This window comes from Microtus ochrogaster, assembly GCF_000317375.1.
Source record: "Microtus ochrogaster isolate Prairie Vole_2 chromosome 14 unlocalized genomic scaffold, MicOch1.0 chr14_random_2, whole genome shotgun sequence".
Taxonomy (NCBI): Eukaryota; Metazoa; Chordata; class Mammalia; order Rodentia; family Cricetidae; genus Microtus; species Microtus ochrogaster.
Window position 1 is genome coordinate 8721996 of NW_004949097.1, and position 18846 is coordinate 8740841.

General features: G+C 43.2%; 1 protein-coding gene across 2 annotated transcripts; it reads left to right on the forward strand.

Moving 5' to 3' along the window:
* Positions 1-58: 58 nt before the first annotated feature.
* Positions 59-14633, forward strand: Golt1b (golgi transport 1B). Of its 2 annotated transcripts, XM_013352823.2 has the most exons (6): positions 59-190; positions 5560-5651; positions 7107-7285; positions 10295-10376; positions 11871-11901; positions 12259-14633. In XM_013352823.2, the coding sequence occupies exons 1-5, from the start codon at positions 166-168 to the stop codon at positions 11877-11879; spliced, it is 387 nt and encodes a 128-aa protein (XP_013208277.1). In that variant the 5' UTR covers positions 59-165; the 3' UTR covers positions 11880-11901; positions 12259-14633. The 2 variants fall into 2 exon arrangements, with proteins under 2 accessions (XP_013208277.1, XP_005364624.1); XM_005364567.3 differs by lacking the exon at positions 11871-11901.
* The last annotated feature ends 4213 nt before the right edge of the window (positions 14634-18846 follow it).

Consider the following 18846-nt stretch of genomic DNA (forward strand, 5'->3'; position numbering starts at 1 on the left):
GCTGCAGCCAATGGTGCGCAGCTTTGCGGCCCGGCGGCGGCGGCTGCGTGTTTCCGGAAGACGTGGCGGCTCGGGCCCGGGCGGCGTCCCCGTGGCTCTCCTCCGGATTAGGCTTCGCAGCGTGGGCCCCGAGGCACCGCGGTCCTCGCCGCCGTCGCCGCCACCATGATCTCCCTCACGGACACGCAGAGTAAGCGCTGCCGGGGCCCCGCGTCGGCCGCGTTCCCGCCGCAGCCTGTGCTCCGCCCCGCAATGAATGGAGCGAGCGCGGCGTGGGGCGGCGGCCTGCGGAGACAGAGGGAGAGAGGGAAGAGGGGGCCCCCACCGGAGGCTCGAGTGGAGCCGCCGGCGGACAAAGTTTCCGGGGCGGCGGGAAGGGGACCGTCCGCCGGCTCTCGGGCTCCTGCGAAGCTGGGGTGGCTGGAGGCGTAGGGAGCGGTGATGATTTGCCTCCCGACGCTGCTGTTAGCAGCCTGCCCCCAAATTCCCTTGCAAGGACGGACTTGAGTTTTCTGCCCGTTTAAGTTCCAGCCGAGTGTGCCAATTTTAAGGTCCCTTTGCGCTCAGTCAGAGCGTTGACTTTTGTTGGGAGCGGTGTTTTAGTTTTCTGTGTCAGGAATCAGGATCACACTGTGTATGCAAATAAGGCTGGCCTTTTGCTCTTTGTGTTCGAGCTGGCCTCCAACTTGTAATCCTTCTGCCTCAGCCTCTAAAGTTCTGAGATTACAAGCATGAGCGACCCTGCCTGTCTCTACAGGTAAAGGATTTCCTTATTAGTATTGGTATGTACTATACTTTGTAGCCTGTTTTATTTTAGCATCCCTTTCTGCCTATCTCATCATTCCGATGAGCTTTGCCGTCTTGCCTTTTTTTGTGGTCCCAGAGGTCAGAGCATACTGGACAAGTGTTGAGTGGACCAGTTGAGCTGTGTCCCGGCTCCATGCTCCATCGTTTTCATTTTTCTACCTTTTTCTTGACATCTCAATTATTTTTCTACCAAAACTGTTCACTTTCTGAAGATTTTTAGCGAACATGACCTCTTTCTGACTCACCCCTCCTCATCATCTTAGATTTTCAAGATTCTAACATCCCATTGAACTAAAACGAAACCTTTTTTGGAGTTATTCTCAAGTGGAGTGTGAAGATTTAGATCCCAGTCCTGGTGCACCGGAATGTCACAGGTCTTCTATGGTTCCCTATACACTTGGCAGCCCAGTCCTGCCCACACAGTGCTTGATTTGGACTAGACCAAGAGTGGTGCTCATTATTGCTCTATCAGCTTCATTTGGTTCTAATCAGAAATACGAGTATCCCTTTTTCCCTATTGTTGTTAGTAACGTTTGTATGATTTTTTTCATTTTAATGTAAGATGTAGCTATATCGATAACAGTGGGCTTGATTTTTTCATGTGTCTGTGTGGTGGTATGGACATATGCGTGTGAGTCCCAGAGGAGATCAGAGCCATAAGACAGGTCCTCTGGAGCTGGAGTTACAAACAGTCATTAGCTGCCTCGTGTGGGTGCTGGGAACCAAACTCGGATCCTCTGGAAGAGCAGTTGGCTTTGTTGAGTTTGAGACAGCATGAGCATGGAATGACAGACATAGGCCATTTATGAACTGGAGCATGTAAGACATTCAGTTTTACACAGACACACACACACACAGAGACAGACAGACAGACAGACAGACAGACAGACAGACAGAAAGAAAAAGAAAGAAAGAAAGAAAGAAAGAAAGAAAGAAAGAAAGAAAGAAAGAGTCGTAGTCCCAAGACTGCTGGCTCAGAAAACCTTTGTTCTTTCCACTGTACTGCTGGCTTTTGAGGAGACTGGATGTAAATATTCACACCTGGGAATGATACAAGTCTGGTATTTAAATTACCCTCTGCACAAGGCAGAGAGACCTTCAGTCTCCAAAAAGCCCAGACAATGAGGACTTGGACTCTGAAGTAAAAGCCACTTTCCACCTCATTTTATCAAATTTTTTGGAAGGGTGAAATTCTGTGATGTTCCCTTACCCAGTGCCTGAGGTAAGATGGTGAGATACAACCAATGATTAGGGAACCAGAGCTTTTTCAGTTCAGATTGAGTCTGTGTCTGTGTTACCTGCAGGATGGGACCCGTCATCCCAGAGAGATGCCAGCATGATTCAGGGCTTTCAATTCTAAGAAGGGTGGGTGACAGCTCATGGTTGACTTAAGACACTCTACAGTACTCTCCCCATTCCGACAGTGCCTAAAGAAATGCCAAGGCTTGCAGTAGGAACAGCTTCCATGTTACAGTGGATTGTCGCATTCGGTCAAATGCTGCTGTGTATTTGACTTACTGAGACTGGGACCTGGTCAAAGTTATCTGTTTCTTAAAGGGTGTGATAGGGAAAGAAGGGCCGCTCTCAGTTTCTGTGATATGTCACTGTCACTAGAATGTCAGCTGTGATTGACGTTAAGTTAAACTGGTCGTTTTTTATAAAATTTCTTAAAGTAGACTTTTTAAAAATATTATCTAATTTAACCTCTCAGATTGCTTATGCCAAAATTTACTTTTTATGGGCAGAAAAAAAAATGAACATTGGATATTTTGTTTTCCCAAGTATCATCCTGGCAGGAAGATGGTTGCATCATATAGGCCTTTTGACTTAGAGAACTTATGGATTGATAAGGACAGGGACAAAATCTGGAGATGAGAAAAAGTGTTGTGAGGATTTTTGACCCATCTCAGTGGGGTGTTCCTGGCAGCATTGTGCTAGTGTTCATTTGGCAAACATTCCACAGGCAGCTGCCGGTCTGCCGGTCGGGCTGGGCTGTAGTAGGATTGTGGAGTGAGAAGACTGGATCTGCAGTCCCCACCACTCACAGCAGTCAGGGGTCAGTTGCTTGTGGGAAGCTTGAGCCATTGATTCTCTGTTCACGGGATCACCAGGCATGCGAATGGACACTGCACTGTGATGAGACACATGGGGCAGCTTTGTCCACTCTCTGACTATTAATAGTCAACAACCTACTGGGCTGTTCTAGACTGAGATTAAACTTAGGTCACTTACATCATTCTGTGCAGTCCTATACCCTTGAGTTTAATAAATAGGTTCTTAAACTGTGGGTACAAATATTTAAATATAATGGTTAAAATAGACCTGATTCAGATACTTAACCCTAGTTGGATTTAGGGAAGTGTAAATTCTCCATCTTCCCTCCCTAAAGTGATGTGATTGTGCCTACATTCCTGTGATACTGGGAGGATTGCATTGCTTATGTGCCGTGGGAAACACCTCACAGTGCCTGATTCCTGTCAAATTCTCAGTGCATAGCCACCGTATTTCCATTTAATTTCCTTCTTGATTTTTAAATTTGGGGATCACGTTTACTTTGTGTGTGCATGCACAGTTGTGGCCAAATTGACATTGGATGCCTTCTGCAATCATTCTTCGTGTGTGTGTGTGTGTGTGTGTGTTTGTGTGTGTGTGAATGACAAGGTCTCTCACTGAACTGAGCTCACTGATTTAGCTAGCCTGGCTATGAGCTTCACAATCCTCCTGTCACCTTCCCCACTGCTGGGATCTCAGGCAGGAAGCATGTCCAGCTTTGTAGGTGGGTGCTGGTATCTGAACTCAGATTTTTATGCTTACACAGCAGCCACTTTACCAGCTTAGTTTCCTCTTCCATAAACAAACATCTTTGATTTTGTGTAGTTATGAAGATAATTTATAAACATAAGAAGTTAGTTACATGAAGGCGTAAGTCATAACAATGCCACACCAGTTTGGAATTATGATTAGTAGGTTGGTATTTATTTAAAGGGGAAAAAACTTACAGATAACCGTCCCAGACAGCAGCCCTCTGCGCAATCAAGAAGTCTAGCTGCCAGAACTGGAGCAGGAAGCAAACCAAGGGAGAAGGGAAGTGGCCGCTTTTTTAAAGGGAGAGAGACCACGCCCCCAATGGGCTGGTATCTCAGTGGCTATTGGCTGGAGGAGCAGAAGGACCTCCCGCAACAGTCACATTTTGCATAATTTGGCTATTATGATTTGCCCCTTTCTACTCATTGCTTAGTAGAATTTCACTTGCTTAGTAAATTCTAAAAATGTTTGAGCAAGAATGTATTAGCCTGGAATTTTGATATTTGCATCTGAAGTGCATTTAAACTAGAATGGTGGTAGATGGGCTTATTCTTTGAGGCTAATTTTAGAAAGAATATGAAAGATATTATTTTAAAATGAGGCCATGGAGATGTAGAGAGAGGTAAAGTTTATAAAGTATTGGCTCATCAGACCCTTGATGTGGTTCATCTTAAGTGTGTGTGTGACTGGCCTGAAATTTAACTATTTAGAGCTGAAGGGAAAATAATACATAATGAATCAGAAATCACTAATACAGACAGCAATTCTGGGGGTCAGAAGGAAGGAGGTTGCCTGTTATTTAGCCTCTAACAACTAAAGCAGGATGACTGAGAAATGATGGACAAATTTTGCTTTGCAGCAGTAACAAGAGTTTCAAAGATTGGACCTAGAAAATGTAAGGTCAATAAAGTATTTTATATGTAGGGTAGACCTTGATTATACTGTGTCCACCACTGTTTTCAGCACTAGAACACCCCTTGGTCTCTTGTAGTTGATTAACAAGACTTAGTTTCTACGTGAACAAGTAAAAAATATGGGCTAGGTTGTAATTTCAGGTTCTAGTCTTAAGCGTGTAAACATTGGTAGTGTAATGTTTATGGAAGACAAATAGTTAAACCATATAGACGTATCTATATCTATATATATCTGTGAAGGTTGAGTCTAGACCTGTCTTTCCTGTCTCCTGCTTAAGAATTGGAAATTTTGGGCTGGAGGGATGGCTCAGCAGTTAAGAGCATTGCCTGCTCTTTCTAAAAGTCCAGAGTTCAAGTCCCAGCAACCATGTGGTGGCTCACAACCTTCTGTAATGAGATCTGGTGCCCTCTTCTGGCCTGCAGGCATACACGCAGACAGAATATTGTACACATAATTAATAAATAAATATTTTAAAAAAAGAATTGGAAATGTTATTTTGTCCCTGATTTAGATTTGGCTATATATCTAGCTTGTGCTTGTAGCAGCAGGCCGCTTGTTCATCCCGGCCACTCAGGACTGAAATAATCATACAGAAACTGTATTATTCAAATCACTGCTTGGCCCATTAGCTCTAGCTTCTTATTGGCTAATCTTAAATATTAATTTAACCCGTCTCCATTAATCTGCATCACCACAAGGTTGTGGTCTACCAGCAAAGTTTCAGCACATCTGTCTCCGGTGGTGGCTCCATGGCTTCTCTCTGACTTCACCTCCTTTCTCCCAGCCTCCAGTTTAGTTTTCCCCACCTACCTCTATTCCCTGCATAGGCCCAAGACAGTTTCTTTATTAACTAATGGTATTCACAGCATACAAAGGGGAATCCCACATCAGATGCTACGTTATTTTGTTAGACGTTGTGATGCCATCAAGAAGCTACCTGCAGGGTTAGGACCTGTGGGATTTTGTGCTGGCTTTGTGGGATTGACAGGGACCTGATTTCCCCCTGCCTTAATCGTGTGCTTTGTGTTGCAGAAATCGGCATGGGCTTAACAGGATTTGGAGTGTTTTTCCTGTTCTTTGGAATGATTCTCTTTTTTGACAAAGCACTGCTGGCTATTGGAAATGTAAGTTTTTAAATTCATCAAACAGTTTTATCTGTTAGTGACTTCTTGCTTGACTGTTAGGTTCGCTGTTTGCAACAGCAGTAAACCCCATCAGTTTTCTGTGTGAATGGAAGATTAACTTAAAAGGTTCTTACTTGATCAATCACTCTTAAGTGTTTGTGGTGTGATTTACATTGGATTAAAGTTAAGTGACTGCTACCCCTGAATAGGAATTGGAGTCAGAAGACCTAGCCAGGCATGGTGGCTCAGACCTGTAAGCTCAGCATGTAGAAAACCAAGGCAGGAAGATTACCACAAGTTTAAAGCTAGCCTGGTGCTACAGAGCAAGGTGCTATCTCAAAAAGTAAAGAAGAGAAAGATGGCTTGCTAACGCCTTGTCTAGTAAATTTACCAAACTATTTTCAATTTAATCACACTGTGCATGTGATTAAATTGAATAAGCAAAATTTTAATAACCGAAAAACTTTTAAAGTACATCTTTTGTCATGAGATGGTTCAGTGGGTAGAAGGGCTTGCCACCAACCTATCCCTGGAACCTACATGATAGAAGAAGAGAACAAATTCCTTGAAGATACCTTCCTCTAACTCCACACACTGCCCACATGCAGGTAAACAAGTGAATACATCAATGTAATTTCTTTAAGTACTTGTTTGAGGTGTTCCGGACTTCACTAGAAGGGTGCACTTTGCTTGCTTGCTGTGTACTCCCTATCGATGTGTTGGGTTCCAGGAGGAAGGAACGCCCCTTGTGAGAAGGTGGAAAAGTCACTGAACAATGTTGAGATGATTTTGGAGTCTGTGGCCTACCTTAATAGAAAAGAGAAAGGATAGCAAAGTTAATATTTTCATCTGGTTGTGTAACTAGCGCTGTTGTCTAGGAATGTGGTACTTAACAGGTGGCCCTGGTGTGTATTGGGAAAGAGTACTTTTCCTGAGGAAAGCTAGTGGGGGGAAGTATTTCATACACTATTTCTTATCCATGTGTATGTGTCTTCTGTTGCTGGGCTCTTCTCCCTGGCTTTGCACTGATCCTCTGCATAGCCACCACCCAAATCACCCACCCATAGAAACCCCTACACCCCAAGGTGACTTGCAGAATCAGGGACTACATTCGGTAGCAAATTAAAGCAAGCTGGCCATCTAGGCCACCAGCTATCTGCTTGACTAAGCCGTTTCCTTGCCTATCCAGCAAAGCTGGGGAATTGCTGTAGATGGGGGTCCCTCCGTCCCATTTCATCATCTTTCTCCATTGCATGGGATTAGACAAGGAACGAGGCCAGTGAAGATAGCCAGGACTTCCAGCATGTGCGCCCCACTCCTGGCTTTGTCGCAGGGCATACATCCAGGACTCTGGCAGCGCACACAGCAGATGCCAAGCAAACTGCTTCATCCCCTTGCTCTTCACTTTTATGAGGTGTTTAACCCATTCTGTGTTGCGTTGTCTTTCTCTCCTAGGTTCTGTTTGTGGCTGGCTTGGCTTTTGTAATTGGTCTAGAAAGAACATTCAGATTCTTCTTCCAGAAACAAAAAGTGAAGGCCACTGGATTTTTCCTGGGTGGTGTGTTCGTGGTTCTTATTGGTTGGCCTTTGATAGGCATGATCTTCGAAATTTATGGATTCTTTCTTTTGTTCAGGTAGGCCATTATTTTCTTCTCTTCTAGGAACCCGTGTGTCAGATAACTATTGCAGAGCCCTGGGTAGCTGGGCTAACAGAGAGGTCACTCCTGAATGACCGCTGTGTAGACTGAGTCTTTTCATCTAGGTCAGCCAACTATAAAAATGTTTCCAAAATGTAAATGACTGCTGGGTAAGGTAATAGACTATTTGCTAACTATTTCCAATGCTCCGTCTTCCGATGACTCTAGCTTGTGTCAAGTTGACACACAAAACCACCCAGCACCAGACCCCCTTGTCAGCTTGACACACAAACACGTCACTGTTCTTTCTTACTCATCCCCAAGATCTTAAATAACTTTAAAAGTCCCACAGTCTTTATAAATTCAAACATATCTAAAATATATAAAGTTCCTTTAAAGTAGCCAATCTCTTTAAAAATACAAAGTGGGTTTGTTTTTTTTTTTTTTTTTTTTTTTTTTTTTTGGTTTTTCGAGACAGGGTTTCTCTGTGGCTTTGGAGCCTGTCCTGGAACTCCCTTTGTAGACCAGGCTGGCCTCGAACTCACAGAGATCCGCCTGCCTCTGCCTCCCGAGTGCTGGGATTAAAGGCATGAATCCAAGTCTCCCAACTGTGGGCTCTAATAAAATACCTTCTTTCTTCAAGAGGGAAGAAATTTAGCACAGTTACAATCAAATCAAAGCAAAACAGAATTCCAACTGTCTTAATATTTGGGATCCATTCATGATCATCTGGATTCTTCCTAAGGACTTGGGTCCTTTCACAATCCTCTCAAACATAGGATCAGGTACCTACTCCTGGTACCAGTTTGTCTTAGTTAGGGTCCTATGGCTACGATGAAAGACCATGACTAAAGATGAAGTTGGGCAGGAAGGGTTTATTATTAGGCTTATACTTTAGCATTGCTGTTCATCACTGAAAGAGGTCAAGACAGGAACTCAAAGCAGAGCAGGATCCCAGAAGCAGGAGCTGATGCAGAAATCATGGAGGGGAGCTGCTTTCTGGCTTGCTTTCCTTGGCTTGCTCAACGCACCTTCTTATAGAACCCAGGACCAGCGGCCCAGGAATCGTGCTATCCACCATGGACTGGGCCTGCAGACAGACTGCCCATTTGTTTCACAGTCGCCCAAACCTGAATAATCACACAAAAACTATATTAATTACAGCACTCTTTGGCTACAAACCTTTCTAAACGAGTTGCTTATTGTCAGATTTAAACTAAGATGTTTTGTTATTTAAGACAAAAAGGGGAAGTGTAGTGATATTTCATTTGTATTTTAATAAATAAAGCTTGCCTGAAGATCAGAGAGTAAAACAGCCCCACTGATCAGCCTTATAGACCAGGCAGTGGTGACACTACTCCCGGTAGCCACACTAGTTTGCCATAGAAACCGGCAGTAGTGGTGCACGCCTTTAATCCCAGCCCTAGAGAGGATTATAAAACGGGAGGAGACAACTCTGTCAGTCTCATTCTGAGATTCCTGAAGGCAGGATTTGCATTTCTGACTGAGATAGAGCTAAGAGCCAGTGACTGGCTGTTTTGCTTTTCTGGCTTTCAGGTTGAACCTCAGTATCTGTCTCTGGGTTTGTATTAATCATGCTACACTAAGGAGCCATGTCTGCAACAGAGGCAGGGACAGAAAGATTTTTAAGCCAGAAATGAGTTGAGCCAGAAAGGCATCTTTAGGGAGTCTGCTCCATGGTCAGAATGACATGTACAATGAGATTGCCCAGTGGCTAAAGGTGTCTGACACTAAGCCTGAAGACAGCTGAGTTGGGTGCCGAGGTCCTACATGGCAGAGTTAGAGAACTTACTCCTGTAAATTGTGGTCTGAGCTCCACATATGTCATAGTATGTGCCACATGCCCAAAAACGCATCAATACAAGAAAAATTTGAGGGTGCATTTCAGAAAGAACAACTGGAGGCAGGAAAAATAGTTAAAGAGCTCAGACTTGGTACCCAGTATAAAGTTAGGCAGTTGAACACTAACTGCTGCCATTGAAGTGGGAAAAGGGAAAAGAGGGCAGAAAGGAGTTAAGAGTAAGAATCACTGGGGCAAGGAAGGAGCGGAAGGAAGGGCGGCTCTCAGTAAATGCGTCTTACAAAAGAAAAGTTGAGAATGTGAGAGACTGAGTGGGTGCTGGCAGCTGCAGTCTCCAGCAGTGAAGTTAAATGGCCCAGATTGGCCCTCGATGCCATTATAGAAGGACTGTTATTGTTGTATTGGTGAATTGCACTAATACCTTAGCTTCGTGGTTTAAAGAGGCTTCTGGTAAAATCCTTGTGCTTCTGTTGAGTTTTGTTTATTCTGAGAGGGTCTTGCTTGACATCTAGAGCTAAGAGTGTTTGTTGTTCTTTCTCCAAATACATGAAACCCTCAGAAACGTGTGAAGTCACGTTTGTGTTTTTAAAGATACCTTTAAAAACATCCATTTGAACTTAATACTGCTGAGAAAGTATATCTCTGAAACATGTGCCTAGTTGGACTGTAAGAGCTGTTCCTCTGGGTTGGGTTAAGTTCCCTTCCTGTGGGCTCAGAGATGAACCTGGCAGCTCCTGACCTCTCTCTTGTACTCTCATCCCTGTGACCTGCATTTTAAGAACCAGGTACATGTTAATTCTTGTGTGTTCTTAAACTGTTCAGCTTAGAAGTGTCCTCACTGACCCACAGATAAGCTAATTAGAGGCCCACCAAAAACTGGCAAGCTGAGAGACATACCCTCTGCTAGGTGTTCTGTTGGTGTTGGATTCATGGTTTCATGCATACAGTCATTTCTTCTGCTTACCCCCTTCCCCAACACCCCTGTCTTCAGCAGTGGAACAGAAAGCCCATGGTCTGATCACAGCACAGCCAAGTCCCATTGTACTCTGGGCACCATTTTAGCAGTAATCAAATTGTTACCTGCATTTGTTGTAACTGGTGACTGAAGTTGCTGTTTCCCCTGGCTGATGGTTCCTCCTGGTAGAAAGCACTGAAATCTAATAACCTTGTTTTCTGCCTCCCAGGGGCTTCTTTCCTGTGGTCGTTGGCTTTATCAGAAGAGTGCCTGTCCTAGGATCCCTCCTAAATCTACCTGGAATCAGATCGGTATGTATTCAATGTTAAGCAATACACCGACTGAATAAATAGATTGTGATGCCTTTTTACTTGGAGCTTGACTCATTGATGTGATTAAGTCATTATGATATAGATGATTGTGTCATATGGATTCTGGTTCCCGTGAAAATCAGAAATTAATCATTTATAGATCTGTGAAACCTGACATTTTGCTTGAACATGCTATTTTCAGTATTATTTTCTATTTTTGGTGTTACTCTGATTGATAAGTGAAACCCTTCCTTCATTCAAGGTGCATTCTGTGGACACTTGGTAGTAACCTGCCATGGAGGCTCCATCTATTATGGGATCTCCAAACCCTCTCAGGATTTACCTGCCTTCCCAACTCCCTATGGCAGACTCAGGATGGCTTTGCATGCCTTCCCTATACACACCTCTATCGTAGCATTTACCTGATTTAATCATTAAGAGGAAAGCTCCAGAGCTGTGATCAGAGTCCTTCAGGGCAGAGATAGACGGCTACTAGCCATGCTTCCCTGGGGTCCAGCATAACACTTGCCATTCACAATAGAAATGCCAACCATTTTTCCCAAGTCGCTGAATGAAGGATAATATTTAACTGACCCCAGAGACCTAGTCTTTCTCATGACAACTCTAAATGACTTCTTTTTAGCCATCTTCTTAGTCTGAAAACTAAGTAAACCTAACAACTAGGTTAAAGTACAAAAGGTAGTTAAGCCCATTGGTCTGCAGGGCGGGCGACAGTGTTGGCCAAGTTCTCAGCTAGCGAGTACCTTCCAGGAAAACGACCACTGTAAGCCCAGTCCTTTCCATACCAGGTCAGTCTTAGAGGCAGAGCACCCTGGACAGACTATGTATTTGCATTGATTTTTTTTTTTTTTAACCACTGAAATATATGGTTCTAGTGAATCCACAAATATTGTCAGGCACCTGTTTACGATCATTTCAAAGGTTGGTACCTTGCTTGGGGTGGAGTGGACCCTGGCTCCATTTATCCTTATTACCAAACTCAGTTTAATATTGTTTATATAGAGAATGGCATTTGAATTTACTAAGACCTGTAGTTGTAGCTTATTGTGTCCATGGTTATGAGTTCGGTAGTAATTGTGTAATTGCTCAGCCAGCACAGTAGGGGTCTATAGTCAGTGCCTAAGTAACAGATGTCGAAAGTGAGTACAAAGACCCTGCTGGCTAGAACTGGGCAGGGCCCTACCTTGCAGCATTGCCATGATTATATACACTGTTGCAAGCTGTATATCACCATCTGGGATGCCAAAGACAAACTGTTTCTATTTGGGATGGAGTAACTGAAGTCAATAACCATTTACATGACTGTTCGTTGAAGTTCATATTTGACACTTATAAATTTATGTTGGCAACACTGAATGTCTCAGTGTCTTTGCCCCCCTTCAGTATGATGTCCAGATTGCTCATTTAACATATTTTAGTTGATAGTTGTTGTTTATTACTGAACTTAATTGAGTTAAATCTGTTTGTCCAAAGACCACATAGGCCCAGAAGATCCACAGGAATGGTCAGTGGAAATATCTTATTGGGTTCATTAATGCATGAGTGGCCGGCATTTCAGTCTTTTCGTTGAGCTAGCAGTGTCAGTGTCATTTTATACATTACTTTATTCATTGTGTGGCATTTTTCATGTTTCACCCTTAAATTCATGTGTATCACATGTCATGCAAAAGCAACTTTTAGAAAAGTCAATTTTATACACACCTAAGAAGATGGTGGTGGACACCATCCAGTTAACCACTATCAGTCATGCCTTGACTTCCCGCAAGTCTTATAAAGCTGGATGTTTATAACCAACATTTAGTGTTGATTCAGCTATACGATGCCTGAGCTCCTTTTAATTTTGTCTTTCTTCTCCTTACAGTTTGTAGATAAAGTTGGAGAAAGCAACAACATGGTATAACGGCGAGGGAACTGAAGACTTTAAATGCTACACTATTTATAAAACCCTTTGAAGAATGTCCAGCACAAAGTTAAGTTTCACAAACTAGCTTGTAAAATCCTTCCAGAAGTCTAAAACATACACCCTCCAAAGTTACAACAGTTACCGAAGAAGCAGTGACAGCAGGCTTTTGTGGTCAGGCGATCTGAGATCCGTGGCTGGAGAGGATGAAGCCTTGACGATGCTTAGTGACTTGAAGGCTGTTTCTTAGTTTTGCTGCAACGTGGGAAACAGCCATTTATAGAGAACCATGGTGTCTGTTACTTTTCTTTTTTTTTTTTTTTAGAAGATTCAGGAACACAGATAGGCATTTGATTTTTTTTTTTATAATGTCTATTTTGATGGCCCAGCTATTTCTAGGTGTGCTGGGTCACCAATAATGATGCCTGAATTGGATTAGATTATGTCGTCTCCGTGTATCAGCCCAGGGAAAGCCCAGTTTCATGTGTGAATCACTTTTTTGTAAACATGAAAATAAAACTTTTGTGATCCTTTTGAATCTTTATATTTTGGAGCCAGATAAAAATCCAAAACTGAAAGATATTCCTTTTTGGGATACGCAGAGGTCATTCTGAGCTGTTACTTCTTCAGTCATAGCTGACCAAGTGCTTTCTTGACTCTACAACACTCTGGATGCGGAGATCTCTTGAGTGTGGCCTGGGTGTGTTCGTACAATCTGCTGCACGCAGACGCCAAGCACAGCGTTCTAACTGTGGAGTATTCTCTATCGGGGGTGTTGGAGTCAGATTTTGAGATCTTAAATGACGCACACCAGATGCTCCCATGTCATGCTGTAGTTCTTCCTACTGTGTTTTTAGGACATTTGGCCACAGTTTCCCACCTTGGTTTCATACTTTGTGGTGACATTGAAAGTCTGTAGCATGTCAAGGGCTTGATTCTGTGACTGTGAAGAGTGCTGTTTATTTCATCGTGATTTTCCTCTTATTGTAACATGATTTTCAGCTTTATTGTAACATCCAAAAATGAGCATGCACCTCATCTGCTTCCTGCACTGTTCTCCATCTTGAGTTAGGAGAGAAGATGCCCCCAGTGACATGCAAAAACTATTACATCATAACTAAACTCGCCATGGTTCCTCAGATGCGTGATGCTGACTTGGGGCAATCTTGTCATTCATTCCCTTCTGTTGCTAGTCTGCCAAGAGGAGCAACCATGGTTTCCTTCCTTCCCCAGAGCGGTAGTTTTCCTGTTGGACATGGGAGCACTTCCTCAGACGTACTACCACTTATCTTACCACTAATGATTGCACTATTTATTTTTAGCAGTCTCAAAGCTTTTGATGCAGAAAATCATAATTGAGATTGTATTTATTTACAAACCATTTCTACAAGACATTACAATTACAATGTTTGTTGTTTTTAAATTTCTTGGTGCCAGGAGAATCCCCAGCCTTGCTGGTCTGCAGAAGGAAGGACTGGTTTGTAGTGAGAGGGTTCATTCTTGTGGGTTACTGTCGTGTTTGGTACTTGGCATCTGACCTTATGGTGTAACCTGTGAAAACTCGATAAGTGGAGAATCCTACCTCAATAGCTCATGGGATATAATAAAAGACCTGGCGTTGTCTGATGTTCATCAAAAAGTCACCTTCCTGGAATGCAATGCTATGCTTTGAGAACTAACTTGTGTGAGGTGCCCTGTAGACTTACATGCTTTGGTCTATGTGATTTACAGTGGCTAGGTGTCACTGTTAGAACAGGAGTCTGCCATTTAAATCCACGTAGACATGACCCTATCAAAGTGGTTTTTGTACTACAGCAAACATCCCCTTTCAGCGTTCTGGTTTCAGAAAACACTGAACCTGAGAAGATGGGAGAAGCTCATAGACTTTTTAGTAAGGCAGAGGGCTGGGATGGCTTTCGGTTTCAGGTCAGTCTGCAGTGGAACTGGAATGCTCGCCAACACTGCACTTAGTCAGAACCTTGAAGAGGCTCTGTTTTTTAAAAGAAAAAAAAACCAGCCTTTTGACTTCCGTAAGCCCTCTTGTTGAGGGTTCCCTCACCCACCCCTTCTAAAATCAGCCTGTCTTTGTGACAAAAAAAAAAAATAAACCCCTTGATTATTCCCCCAGATGGAGGAAAAGTTCCAGTACTCAGCCTTAAGTGTTTCTGTCATGTTCAAATGTACCTTCTGTAACAGAAACATGCCTGCAATGTTCTCCCTTACAGTTCTCTGGAATTCAGCTGCTTTAGAAGTCTCATGGTCAAATTATATACTCTAACAATGGCGTATTGTAAATACACTTGTCTTACCTCAATAAAAGGGTACTTTTCTATTCACTGGTGGTCAAGTTTATCTTTGAAATTTTGAAACTTAAATAGCATAAAATAATCTACGTTCTTTAAAAAATTGGGCCTAAGTGCAAGTTTGTCTGTCAAATGGCCTTGATATTTTAATTTCTAAATTGCTTAAATACAGCCATACAACAACTAAATTAGCAAAACATATTTGGAAACTATTAATGTGTATAAAAGAATATTGAGTGGCTGGAGAGAGGGCCCAGGGGTTTGGAGCTCTTGCAGAGGATCCAGACTTGGTTCCTGGCCACCATGTGGCCCGGCTGATTGTATCATTCTTGGAAGGTTTTCCTGCTTCAGTCAACCCTTGAGGAAATTCCCTCACAAGCCTGCCCACAGGTGTCTCCTGGTTGATCCCAGTGACATCGCAGTATCTTTGGAGGACAGAAAAAAAAAATGCTATCATCATTAATTTGGGGAGCTTCCCTCAAAATATGATTTTGTTTGCTCTTCAAGAAATAGGTTTATTGTAGGGTGAGGGGATGGGTGTTGGAAGACAGTCCTTTCATTTCTTTTTGTTGTAAGCCTCGAGGGCCAGAACTGTCACTGCTACTCGCTATAACAAGCTCACCGTAGGTTTTCTCTCAGTACGTGTAGCTGAGCTTTTGAGGGAAATCCATTGCGGTTGCTGCCTTTAATTCCAGATTTCAAAATATTTTATTCTGGAAAAGGAATTTATTACCCTTGAATACTTGTGACCTGGATGATGTGAATGTTCATCCATAGTATTTTCATCATAAATTCTGTTATAAGTAAAAAATAAATAAAAATAAAAAATAATGGGTCAGTGCACCCCTAACCTGCTAAGTATTTACTAAGTCCCATATTAAATATTAATTGTAGTTTATTGTCACTGGTAAATGGACATCTTGAGTCTGTTAAGTATTTATCTCACCACTTGGGAGGCTGAAATAGGATTGCCAGGACTTAATGGCCAGCCTAGACTAAATAATGTAACATTGTCATGACTGATAGATGATTGGTTGTAGACAGACTTTTCTTGTTCGGCCAGCCAGCTCCCAAATTACACACAGACATTAATTACGAAAGCTCAGCTGAGAACTCAGGCTTGTTCGTAACTAGCTCTTGCAATTTAAATTAGCCCATAACTGTCAATCTCGATGTTGCCAAATGACTCATGACTTTTACCTGTTCTCTAGCATGTCTTGCTCCCTCTGCATCTGCAAGTCCAATGATTCCATCCTTCCCAACATTCCTGCCAGGAAAATCCTGCTTAGCTATCGGCCAGTCAGCTTTTTATTGACAATGAGAGCAACACGTTTTCTGTGTACATGATTATTCCACAGCAGTTGGTGATAGGTGATTGATAGATAAATGATTGGATGGATGGATGGATGGATGGATGGATGGATGGATGGATGGATGGATGATGATCTAGAGCATCTCCCAAACCTTATCCTGGAGCCAGAAGTTTTAACTTGAGTCCTGTTGCTCAACGAAGTAGGATGTGTGAAAGTTACTGGTTGTAGTACTCCTATATTACTCAGTTGTGAGGACCTCACTAAATGCCACTAGCATGTCTCTCCTTACCTGTCTGCTTGGGCCAAGACAGCTGGATCTTCTGGTTCCTATCCCTTGCTACTTTTACACTGATTGGGCAGCAAGTGATCCCTAAGGCTCCAGTCTCTTATGTATATCCATCCCTGGCCTTTCATACGTAATGTTGAACCATTGGAAGTGCGGTTATCCAGCTTTGCTCTGTCCCCTCCAATCCCTCGTGTGTTGAAGACAGTTTTTTGGAAGCAGAGGTCTCAGCCACAGTGAATGAGGTGAACCTCTGCTTCACATCCTGAACTTTATGCAGGGTAACTTGCTAGAGGACAGGATGATCACCAAGGGCAGCATTTCCTCTCTAGGAAACCAAGACACCAAATGGGTATAAATCTTTAGTTCTCAGGTCAACCTCTATAAAGGGGTGGGGAGGACTTTGCAATTAGGGTTGATATGATAAAGAACTCTCATAAGGGGAAAGTAATGAAGTAAACTTACTCCCTACTTGAATTTTCTGTAAACACCAGCATGCTTCAATCCCTGGCAGGTGTAACTGCTTAAGAGGGGCAGTGGAATTCTTGGGCCTTGAGCCTTCAGGTGTGGTGCTGCAATTGTAGTGTTAATGCAAAGCCCTGCTGCGACAGCCCCAAAAGACAGGGCTGACAGCTGCTGTCAATACCCCACTGAAAAGATAATTAGGGAAAGAAGAGAAAGGTGATGTTTCTCCATGTGCATTGGGACAGGGACTAAAGGGGCCCAGTGAGCCCCAGTTCATCTTTGGGTAGGCTGATAGGAGTGGCAGCTCTCAACAGCAGTAGATTGGGGCAGAAGTGCAATAGGTACACAGCCCTGGTTACAGTGTGGCCAGTAATGCTTTGTCTTAGCTCTGATTCCACAGGATCTAACGAAGTCATTAGCTAGGCATGATGGCACACACCTGTAAATCCTGCCGTTTACACAGAAGTGTAAGGTTCAGGTTATAATCCTATTGCTGCTAGGCCTAGGTGAGGAGCCTTCTTCCTGAAAAGAATGAACTGAGCGCGTCTTCCCGTGTGCTTGAGCCTGTGAGGCAGCTCTGATTTCAGTGATTGTGTAAGCACTGGTACTGACACTACCCTTAGCTGGGCATCCAGTCAGTTCAAATATATGTAACTTGAGGGGATGGCTCTTTAAACAGTGCCCGATGATTGTTTTTCAAATGGAATCTGGGTATCCTAGAGCCAAGTTTCAAAATCCAAGTTATGTTAGTGGCAAAGGCAAAAATGTTCTTTAATGAATATTCCTTTAAAGAAGGCATAAGAGCCTGTTTGACAACCTGTCTGTGCATAATGTCAGCAGAAGAAAGTTCAGTATTCTGACCTGTCATATTTTGAGCCAAACAATGGGGCCCCCTCTCTTGGTTCAGAAGAGCCTCTGTCTTTAAAGCCTGTGATTTGACAGCAGTATCTTCCTGGAGGTGGTGCCCTCTGCCAGCCTTTCAGAGCAGCATCTGGCATGCTGTCCGTGGTGAGACTGATATTGATAACATGTCAGAGTCATTCCCTTCATTTGTTCAACAAAATGGAAAATGGCAGCTTTGACGTAAGACGCCTACTTACCGATTCACCAGACATACTGAGAGTGTACTTAACCTTCCTTGGACCGGAAGTACCGATTCATCAGATAAACTGAGGGTGTACTTAATCTTCCTTGGACTGGGAGTTTCTCTTGGTGATCTTGGTGATTTCCTTTTCCTGTTCCTCTTTCTAAAACGTTCATGTGGTTTTTTTTTTAAAGATGTTTTATTACATTTCTTTATGTATGTGTTTGTGTCTGGGGGGGGGAGGAGAGGGATAGAGAAAGAGAGAGAGAGAGAGAGAGAGAGAGAGAGAGAGAGAGAGAGAGAGGACATGGGCCACAGCATACATATATAAGTCAGAAGACAATTTTTCACTTTAAAGACCCTCAAATTTGCCAAGCTTTGCTGTACCCACTACGCCGGCTCCCTGGCCCCTAGTGCTTCATGTAATCTGTCCCCTAAGGCAGTGGGTACAAGCCACCGCTTCAGCAGTTCTAGCTGCACTGACGGGAGGAACCGTCCACAAATCCCTACATATAAACTTCTATTTTCCAGTCCCACCAGCTATGATGAATGATCAGCTGTCAACTTGATGAGTGAGGTTCAGAGCCCCTGGCACGCCGTGAAAGGTTACTTTCTTATTGTTGTTCCTTTTTTAAAGAAGTATTTTTAATGGAAATGGAATTATATCACTTGTCCCACCCTTCCCTCCCTCCAGCCTTTCCAAACCCCTTGCATGTTCCCCTCAAAAGTCAATAACCTCTTCTTCTTTGATTATGTTTGCTGTGTACATCCTCCTGTGTATCACAAATATATATAAGTACAATCTGCTGAGTCCATTTTTGTTGTGTTGTGTAAATGGTTTCCAGGCTGATCACTCTGGATTGGACAACCAATAAGGAGGTTCACGCCTGGGAAAGACTAATTCTTCTCCCAGCAGTCATTAGTTACCTGTCATCCTTTGTCTAGGGGTGGGACCTTGTAAATGTCCGCCTTTCGTGTTAGTACATCCATTGATCCTGTGTTGTTGCAGCCTTTTCTTGGAGAGACTGTTTCACAGCCGACTTCACGGTACTTGGCTCTTACAGTCTGTCCAGTCCCTCTTCCCAGATGTCCCCCGTGCCT

Excerpts from the sequence above, each read along its gene's own strand:
- Golt1b (XM_005364567.3), top strand. The coding sequence starts at position 166 with ATGATCTCCCTCACGGACACGCAGA. Across the intron at positions 7,286-10,294 it reads GGATTCTTTCTTTTGTTCAG|GGGCTTCTTTCCTGTGGTCG; the intron begins GTAGGCCATTAT and ends TCTGCCTCCCAG. Across the intron at positions 10,377-12,258 it reads ATCTACCTGGAATCAGATCG|TTTGTAGATAAAGTTGGAGA; the intron begins GTATGTATTCAA and ends TTCTCCTTACAG.